Here is a 10,030-nt window from a genome sequence, read left to right on the forward strand (position 1 = left end):
TAAATGCACCCTACTGGTGTGGTGGTGTACTGATACTGACAACAACCCTGATTGATATAATAATATGGTGTAAAAAATGCAGCAGATGTTGGGGTGGTGGATTGTTGGCTTTTCAGCTTCAGCTGTTTCACTCGTATTCTGAGTGTAATTTACTTTCCAAAAAAGAGACGAACAAACAAAGTTAAAGATGAATTTGACTGGCAGCAGTATTTTCAAAGGTTCCATAGTTGTCACAATGCTGTTAACGCCGTCCTCGTGTCAAAGTGATTCCCCTCAGTGACAGGACATCAGCTGCAGTAGGCGCTCAGTAAAAAGCTCGCTGCGATACGTTTAAGGAGGTTTTTATTGTTCCTGTAAAATGTTCTGAGAGTGAAATCCGGGCTTTGATATAAACACCTGAAAATTGCATATACAGATCAGTGTGTAAAGTTTTGAGCCACGCACACGTCTCAACATGTTATCACTCACACTTAAACCTCAACAATCAACAGATCACAAGTTTACATTGGCCAACAAAATTACTTTTCACCTACAGTGGACTTAAGTGCTGATTCAGGATCAATAATAAATCAGTGTTTGTAATTACGAGGACTGCCTTTGGACGTGAGGCTTCATCGACAGTAAAACTAACAGCAGGTTTGGGCGTCCTGGTCGACTTACGTTGGAAATAACCGACCAAAACGGGAGCCAATCAGAGGTGCTGGAAAGTCACATGTTGTCCAGCTAACTGGCAATTCACATGCAAATCACCCTCATGTTGTTCATAAGAGCAAAGCCACAATGGAGTCCAAGTCAGCACTACATTCCCTGAACACACACACACACACACACACACACACACACACACGCACACACCATTAAAATCCTTTACATTTATACAGAATTAACATCCTCATCTTCTCCCTGTGATACCCAATTTTTCATGCAGCTAACTTACCATTACATTTCAATATCTCATTAAACTGAAGAGTTACAAGCCAAATTCAAAAGGTTTGGCCTTGGAGTTTGCGCAAAACAGTGAGGAAGAAACAAAAGAGAAACAGATGTGGACCGACCTAATGTGCACTCGTCAGCATACGGCTTTGAGACTCCGGAACGAACACTTCACAACCAGGCGGAAACTCTAAGCACTGATATCCAGCATTAAAGTTTAAAAGATATTCAAGTTTCTCCCGGTCCTTCTGTCCTCCTCCGTCAGGGCCGGCCATGCCCCTTCTGTGGTGATGTCACTTCCTCTGACATCGTCTCTCCTGCTCTCTCGCCGTCTGCTCCACCTGGGCTCAGTCTCTCTCCCTGTCTCGCTCCTCGTCCAGAGGATGGGTCTGCCTGTGCTCCCACATCCGCACGGCTCCGTCCCACTGTGGACAGACAGAGGACGGCGCTCTGAAAGCGTTCTTCTAACGTTGGAACCAGCTGCACAGCTGATTGCCTGGCACTTTAACAGAACACCTCAAAGTCTCTGACTTCTACCAATTTTGTTACTGGAGGAAACAACGTCCAGTTTTCTTACTTTAGGCCGAGCTGATTAGTTCAAGCATCAGGGAAATTAGCAGTTCAGAATGTACTAAATCTGTTCTGGAGTAATAAATCGAACGGCAGCGTGGGTACTGGAACGCAGCCACACACAGAGCAGTTTCCATTAACAGCACTCACCGAGCTGCTGACGATGTTGTCCTCGTACGGGTGCCAGCTGACGTCCCTCACACAGGCGTCATGGCCCGACAGTCTGGAGACCACGGCGCCCGTCAACACGTCATAAACTGGACACGTGCACAAAAGAATTCAACATGTTTAGCTACCTGTGGAAACGCGACATGCGTGCACTGATTTTCTGTGTAAAATGGCGACTCGAGGGGTCGAACAGGACGCCGACCGCACGGGGCGCACGGCGACACTCACTGATGATTTTGCCTGTGGAGCAGCCTGAGTAGATGAACCTCTGGCCAGTGCTGAACTCTGGAGAGAAACGGCAGCGGATGAGGGTGTGCAGAACGCCGTGACCGCGGTAGGTCATCACCGAGGTGTCCCCCGTCAGCTTGTGTCTCTTCAGGGCTGAAAGGTCAACACGCGCAGTATTTCAGATCACCTCTTTACTAACACACAGAGAATTCATTTACATCCTAACGATCTGAAAGGTGGATTTTTTTTAATGTTCTATTTTTAGGATTTCCCCTCCCCCGCTCCCCTTGCTCCATCTCATTATCCGCTCTGCTCCTATCCTTCACCTCTCCTCTACTCCTTCCCTTCTTTTTAACTTGTAAAGGTAATCACTCACTTCTCTGTGCGTGGTTTTAATGCCGCCATATCCTCTCACCCTCACCACACAAACACACCCACGTTTCACCTCGCTGTCATTGGCCCTCTCGTCTTTTATAACATCATTTCATCTTCATCCCCTCCTCTTTTCATCCTCCATGTGACCTCTCCTGCTCTTGTCCTCCAACTCATTCACTAGCAGCGGGCTTCCTCACCTCTCTGGGGAACCTGCTGCCAGCGGTAATCCCAGTTTTGCTGGGTGACAGCCAGGCGGGAAGCTGCCAAGCCCTCTTTAGGGGAGAACTTCCTGACGTCCCAGAGCTTGATGGACTGGTCCTTCGAGTTGCTGATCAGATAGCGTGCATCACCCTGGCAAAGTCACGGCACAGGAGACAAGATTTGAGAAGGAAAATAAAATAAACCTTGGAGTGAGAGAATAAGCTGCACCAAAGGAGGTTCTGATCACGGCAGTTAATTCATCAACTTCCACCCAATCGTCAGTCAAATCCAAATAACCGCGAGGGTTTGGAGAACTTTACGTTGACAGACTGACAGAACAGCAGCAGCACCTCCCCCCACCTTGCTGTGGATGAAGGTGATGCCGTCTCGGTGGCCGGCCAGCTGTCCGACAGGCTGCGGTCTGTCCTCCCGCAGCGTCCGTCTGTCCCACACTTTGCACAGCGCGTCGTCGCTGCCAGAGAAGAGCAGCTGGGACGAGCTGTCGGCGAACGCCACCGCATTCACGTCGTCCTCATGGGCGTCAATCTGACGAGCGGAAACGCAAAAGAAAGAGAGAGTGTTTCTGTGTGGAGGAAGTGCCAGCCGGAGCACGTGTGTGTGTGTGTGTGTGTAGAGACAGTGCAGTACAGGCTTGTGTTCGTGACTTTGTCGGAGTGAAAAACAAAGGATCGCTCAACGTTTCTAGAACTGATCCTGCTTTATCTAAAAGCAGCCACATTCACTGTATAATCTCACAGACATCACGTCCCAAATGGAGCAGCACTTGTTTGGCACTATTTTCATCCACCAATTTGTTGCTCTAGAGAGTTTTTTACAGCAGCAGAATGGTGTATAACGGGATCGACTCAAAATAAACTACAGCTCTGAAGTCCACTGCAACAAAGGAACAAGTCAGCCAGTCTACCAGTGTGGTTCATTGGTGTGTGTCTCGAGATTTTTGGACAAAAGCTGAGACAAAGAATGAGGTATAAGGCTTTTGCTGCAGGCATTAGATGCAGCTAGTGTCAGTTTATTATTAGCTTCAGTCTTTTCATGTTTTTTTAACTATAAGTGAAACATAAACCAAAGCCAGATTTATGCTGGGTAGGAGGAACAAGGTCAGTGATAAAGCACAGACACACTGAGGCAGCGGTAATGGGACAGACAGAATGAAAAAGGGCGACAGACAGTGATGAAGCAGATGGTGGAGGCCAGCTACTGACTTCTACACAGAGGGGGTTCGGAGGAGGGAGGAGGAAGGTTTAACCCCCCCTGTCCCGCTGCAGGGCGGAGCTGGACTCTCTGCTGCAACATTACAGACTAAATAGCGGCGTAAAACTTTGTGTGTGAGCCGGAACACTTTCGGGCTGCTAACGTCTGATTCACCTTGGACTCAGAAACAGGTACAGGCAAAGCACAAAAAGCAAATGCACTGAGACACACTAACCTTCAGCGTTCGTCTATTCTGCTCCAGATCAAAAACATAAAGGCAGCCATCGTTGGCCCTGAAAGGAGAGAGCAGAGACTGAACACCGTCAAGGTTTAAATGTGACTGAAGTGATTGTGCTTTATACTACATATGAGTGTCATGTTGTCAGAAAAAGAGCCGCTTGAATCTCAGTCATTCGCTGCCTTGAGAGATGAGAGCAAAACCACACTCACCCTCCCAGGATCTCGTTGCCATCTGTGGACGCAGCCAGTGAGAACACGCAGAACCTCCTCTCATCTGGACTACAAGGCACAACACACACACACACAGAAGCAGGTTGACTTGACAGCAGTGAAACCATCACTGAATCACAACTACACCGTCTACTATACGTCATACCACATCAACAAGCTTAATGAAGACACGCATCACCCCTGAAACAAAGCTACTGTTAGAGGAGTGCTTTAATGGTAGTGCTTTGTTGAAATAATGAGCTCTCCAATTAACACACACACGCACACAGTGAGAGGACGGATGTTGCGGTGACGAGTTTGACAGCATCATTCATCCAGGTGGTAATGAAGGGAGAGGAGAGCCGGCTGGTAGGGAATGATAGATTACCTGCTCCGTAATGCTATAAGTTACTATGAGGGAAACACTAACTTGAGGTCCAGGGCGGTGTGGTTTTCACTGTCTCCATCTATACTGCACAAATGAACTGTGAGAGAGAGAGAGAGAGAGAGAGAGAGAGAGAGAGAGAGAGAGAGAGAGAGAGAGAGAGAGAGAGAGAGAGAGAGAGTGAGTATATGAACTTAACAGCATTGTTTTGTTTTTTACAATTTTTCAAAAGCAGGGCTCAGACTACAGGAGTTCAGGGTCAGTTTATCTTGGGTCTGGGGTCTGGGTCAGTACTGGTGACAGCAAAGGTTATCTTGTAATGTGTACAAGATCCAGTTTCAAACCTTCTGACCTGCTCGCAGACTCACCACGGCCACCCAGTTTAAGCCGATCTGCTGGTAAACAAGACTTTCTGTAACTGTTCTGTTCTACAAATTTAAACTGACCGCGTTTCTCTGTCCCTGTGAGTCTGATGCAGATCAACATTTTGCGACCAAATAAAAGAGGAGACCAAGAAATACTCGGTGCTGTGGATCAAATAACTTCAGCATGATGCAGTTAGGCTATAGAGACTGAAGTCCGACTTCGGCGTCTGCAGCATCAGTGAAACGGACAGTTCGAGCTTCATGGATTAGCATCGCTAACTGATCACTTCTCACAGGAGCCCTGGCCTTACTGTAGTCAGACCAGCTGGAGTAGAGCACATGACGTGCGTCTGGGGTGAAGCACACGTCCAGTACGCTCCAGCCCACGTCGCGAGCCTTCACTGTTCGCTGAAGTTGAAAGCGCCCCCTGGTGGTGTCGTACAAGCGGATGTTCTGGTCTGCAGCGAACAACAGTAAATAAATGAATTAATTAAATGAAGAGAATAAATAAAGACGGAGCTGAAATCAAAAGATGAGGGAAAGGGAGGAGTATGTACGAGACCTGGTGTCTCTTGCCTGTATTGTTTTCTTAGAAAACATGAACTTAATTAAAAACAAGTCACATAATAAATCAGTAAAAAAAAAAAAAAAAGAAAGAAAGAAAGAAAAAGCAATGAAACTGAAAGGACATGACATGGTGCTACTAGACCGCAAACTTTAAAAGATTGTGCTTTTATTTTACACAAATCTGATGTATGATCGTCGACAAAAACTCTTCTGTGACCGACCACACTCTGCGTGTGATGAATTTCACCAATGTGAACGCAGTTTTCCACAAAATGCTGATGATCGGATCTGATTCAGTTCCTCTGGGTTCTCGAATTGGATCGCGGGTTATTTACCTTGGCAGGCAGAAAGCAGCATGTTGCCATCCTCACTGTACACTCCACAGAAGGCCTTCTGCTGGTATTTATCCTTGTGGGACACATAGTTTGGCAGAAAACTGCGAAGGAAAAAGGGTCAGCATCATTTGACAGAAAACAACATGAGTCTGCTTAGAAAAATCACTTTATGTAGTAGATTCTCACAAAAAAAAAAAACATACAGCAGTTGCATGAAATACAACTGAATGTGCCACTTTTCTTATTCTCTCCGTGTGGTGCCTTCTGTTAACTTGTTGAGAAATAATGGAAAGGTGGTGGACTGAAGAAACACTTACTGTGTGCGGATACGACTGCACTCTCCATGGGAAAAACTGGAGCCTCGACATCTGCCTTGTTCCCTCTGAAAAGCAACGAGTTCACGTGAGAAGAACACATCAAACTGGTCATCAGTAATTGGCAATAAAACTGAGTGACACAAACCAACAACTAAAATAATCTGACAGATTTGAGACGAAAATCATCATCAGCTTGGAAAGTGCATTACGTTCTGGTCCCTGATCCCACTTTATTGATTTTAGTTTGCGTCTCGGCGGTCTGACCTCTGTCAGCATGTGGGTGAAACTCTGTCGGCCTTTCAGGGCGGAGGAGGCAGTGGCCAGCAGGATCTGAGTTCGGATCTCACTCTGGTCCACTTCATGTGTGTCGGGTTGAGCGTCCACTACAAAGATAAGAACCAAAAGTCTTGGTTTTCATCACTGTCTGCCATCAAACTTAACATGTGCAGCTCATTCTCATTGCACAGCCTGCACATTTGTGAAAATGAAATGCTGGACTTTTCCATAACTAACATTTCATAAGATTTTGATAGCTGACTTTACAGGCGGGTTTTTCCTGAAATCAATGGAGGTTGTGAGTGGGAAAGTAGAAGAAGAGCAGAACAAACGCAGGACTCCATAAGTGAAACTAGGACTTCTTAACTGGGTTTTAAGATGATTCGATTTGCTGTGCTACACGAACCTGCAGTGTTTATGTAATGAACGAGTTTATTTGAAAGCATTTACAGTCTCCTGGCTGGAAGAGAACAGCAGCATCGGCTCTGGGCAAAGCAGTCGTTGTCCAAGACGCTGAGCGAGCGCAGGAACAGACTGAATTATTTTCTTCACTTCTGAGTTGACTGAAGCTGTTTAGTGCTGCAGTGTGTGCTGGTCAGCTGGTCTTGTCAGTTACTGCTAATCACTGCTTAAAGACGACGTACACAGTCTTCACAAGAGGCTTCATCCTCCTGGCAAAGGTATTTATTTAGACATTAAATTTATAGCAGCTGAATTATAAAACGAGCCGTAGGCTGTCCAGGTGCTGCGCTGCCCTCACAGCTGAGTTCTGGGATTTTCCATTCCATCAACATCATGATATTAACTGGTAAAAAAAAATACATTTTTGGAGTGGACGTCGAATCATCCACACTGCAATGCGTCTAAGAACTGATTCTTTTCTTCCATCCTTCACTGAAGCGTGAAAAGCGTCAATAAGTGGTCACCTGGTGGATTGTAACGGTCCCCCAGCCGACCCTCCCAGGCTCCATCGCTGTCCTCGTCAGAGTCAGAGTAGGACTGGACCAGCTGCAGCCCTGTGGCTCCACTGCCATGGACCAGTCTCACCTGGCCCCTGCACAGAAAAACACCTTGTCAGCTCAACGGCAGTCAGTCAAAATGGTGATACATGATGATCAAATGAATCAAATTCCCCCCATAGTAAAGAGTATATTTAAAAAACAGTTTCAAGGAATAACAGGCAACCGTGGGACTAGTAGTTCAATCAGACACCTGCCTCCCCAATGCCTACAAGGCTGTCTGTAAAAGCTAACTGCCTTGTAAGGTTTTTTCACTGAGCAGCTCCACTGTAACAGACAGAGGACGAACTGCCCGCTCCAGGGTGGTTGAAAACTGACTGAAATGAGAAATGAGAGGGCTACTTTGTTATTTCAGCTCTTTCAGATCCTCTTACTCTTTAGTTCTGACTTTCGTGGACCACCTGCAAGCACCGAAAACAACGTTTTTTTCAGTTGTGGCTGTTTTTCCCCACCCACTTTAACCACATTTGAACTGAACCTGGAATGTGGATATGAAATTTCCATCCTCCACTTTAGGTGCACTGAACTGTAATGTGATGTTTCAATTATTTGTTTATTTATTATTTATATCAGTCTCCACTCCTGAGGTGGAGGATTAAAAAACACTGTAAGCTTTGCCTCTACTTTGCACTATTTGACAATAATATACATGGAGATAAGACACCACAGTTGGACCTATAAGTACTTTAAAGTGCCAATTCACCTCCTCAGTAGGTAAGCCAGTACTTCAGCTAAGTCAACGTCCTCCTCTGATGCTGACTGCCTGTCTCCCTGCTGCCTGTCAGCCGTCCTGCGGCCTCGGCTGCTGCTGCTGCTGCTGCTCTGGTTCGGTTCTGCTGGTTCAGACTGCTCAGCTGGGTTGCCACTGGAAGAGCCCCTTCCACCAGACATCCCAGAACTGGACTGAGAGCCCATAGACTGAAGGGGGCCTGGCAAGGAGAATCATTAGAGATTAGGCGACAATTTAAGATTTAGCTGGAGTACGCCAGGCGAACACAAATGTTTATGAGTGTGCACGAACTGATGGACAGAGAGGAAACTGGACAACTCAAATTAGAACAACAACTGCAAATCACAAACGTGTTAGCCACACTGATATTAATTAAAGTTATTTGCTCGAGTCATTCTACTTCCACTATTTCCCTTTAACAAACAACGTGGTCTGCAAAGAAGCCGATCTTTGTATTTGTACTGTAAGTTAGTTCATCGCGACTAATATGATGATTTTGTTCGGCTAACTAGCTACAAATGCTAACGACTCAACGTTACCGTCTGACTGTCAAACGGTCTTCCTGACAGCTCGTCAGTCCAGTTCTTTGTCGTTTAGGCCCGAGCTTGACAATTTGACAGGTGTGTAACTTCCGTGGGGTCCGACCTACCAGGTTTACAACACAAAGAAAGCCCGAGGTTTGACAGCACAGTGTTCCGTTCAGTCGGCTAGCAGGACCGGTCCGCGAATCGCCATGTTGTTTACAAAAGTGTGAAAAAACCCTGCCCCCCCCTCGCCCTTTCGCCGTCACGTGATCAGCACCGCTGGCGCTCCTGCCATCAGCCCGTATCACACAGTCAGGCTACTGTAACCTTTACGCTGGTTTCCGCCCGCCATCAAAGAAGGAGAAGAAGAAGAAAGAGGAGGAGGAGGAGGAGGAGGAGGAGTTGTAAAGTGTGTACACTACATGGACCCTGACAAAAGACAAACACTAAAACTGGATTTTAACGTTGATTGTTGAAAAGGCTTTGGCCCAAACTGGACATTTTCTTCCGTTAAAAAACGATTTCCATTCAAGGTTAGACAGAAAATAATGCAAAGTTTATTTCTATCTGTATTCTCTTATGGTGATGTGATTTAAATTAAGCCTTTATCTGGATTCTGCATATCACTCTGCATTACGACATCATCAGGTAAACTACTTCCTTATACCCCCAGCCTTTTGTCTTACCATACCAGCTCCAAAACCCCCCACGCCCCCCACAGGTCCCAGGGGCCCAAAATGATCAGACTTAACAGTTCTAGTAGAAAAGTGTGAGTGTATGTGTTGGTTGGGGGGTCCATAATCTCATAATCCATAGGCCTTAATGTTTCAAGTATATCTAAATTGCAAAAACCGCAAAAATGCTCCCCCTCTATTAGCCGGCTGATGTGCCCTTGAGCACACCTTGAGCAAGGCACTTAACCCCCAATATGCTCCCCGGGCGCTTGATGCTGCCCACTGCTCCTGTGTGTTTCACTGCATGTAATTTGCCAGGTGTTGCATGTGTGTTCAACTTAGGATGGGTCAAATGCATAAGTTAAATTCAGTATGTGTGTATGTAAAAATATATTTATACTGCCAATAAAAGTTGATTCTTCTGATTCTTCTTCATCAGCCACAGGTTCTCTCACAGGCCAGGTGGGATTACCAGGTCCCCAGGGTCTGAGCCCCATATTCACTGTGTGTCATCAGGTTTATAGTCATATTAACTGTAATGTGACACGTCCTGCTTTGTAACCTCATCCCGGGGGACTTAATCAATATCGAGTTATTGTTACGTCTTACTCTGATGTGTCTTTGTGTTTGTTTTTTACCGTCTTACAGTCTGCCTCGCTGCTATGAGGCTGTAAATTTCTCCACCGTGGGACTAATAAACC

General features: G+C 46.1%; 1 protein-coding gene across 2 annotated transcripts; it reads right to left on the reverse strand.

The window, feature by feature from the left end:
* Positions 1-325: 325 nt before the first annotated feature.
* dcaf11 (ddb1 and cul4 associated factor 11) lies at positions 326-8,936 on the reverse strand. 2 transcript variants are annotated; one of them, XM_046371482.1, is made up of 15 exons: positions 8,781-8,936; positions 8,105-8,330; positions 7,309-7,436; positions 6,371-6,489; positions 6,107-6,171; positions 5,790-5,890; positions 5,199-5,345; positions 4,568-4,622; positions 4,138-4,206; positions 3,923-3,980; positions 2,836-3,021; positions 2,472-2,625; positions 1,900-2,052; positions 1,654-1,760; positions 326-1,358 (listed from the first exon to the last, which is right to left on the reverse strand). In XM_046371482.1, the coding sequence occupies exons 2-15, from the start codon at positions 8,314-8,316 to the stop codon at positions 1,281-1,283; spliced, it is 1,632 nt and encodes a 543-aa protein (XP_046227438.1). In that variant the 5' UTR covers positions 8,317-8,330; positions 8,781-8,936; the 3' UTR covers positions 326-1,280. The 2 variants fall into 2 exon arrangements, with proteins under 2 accessions (XP_046227438.1, XP_046227439.1); XM_046371483.1 differs by having other exon boundaries at positions 8,671-8,936.
* Between the last annotated feature and the right edge of the window lie 1,094 nt (positions 8,937-10,030).

Source organism: Scatophagus argus, chromosome 18 (assembly GCF_020382885.2).
Source record: "Scatophagus argus isolate fScaArg1 chromosome 18, fScaArg1.pri, whole genome shotgun sequence".
Lineage (NCBI taxonomy): Eukaryota > Metazoa > Chordata > Actinopteri > Scatophagidae > Scatophagus > Scatophagus argus.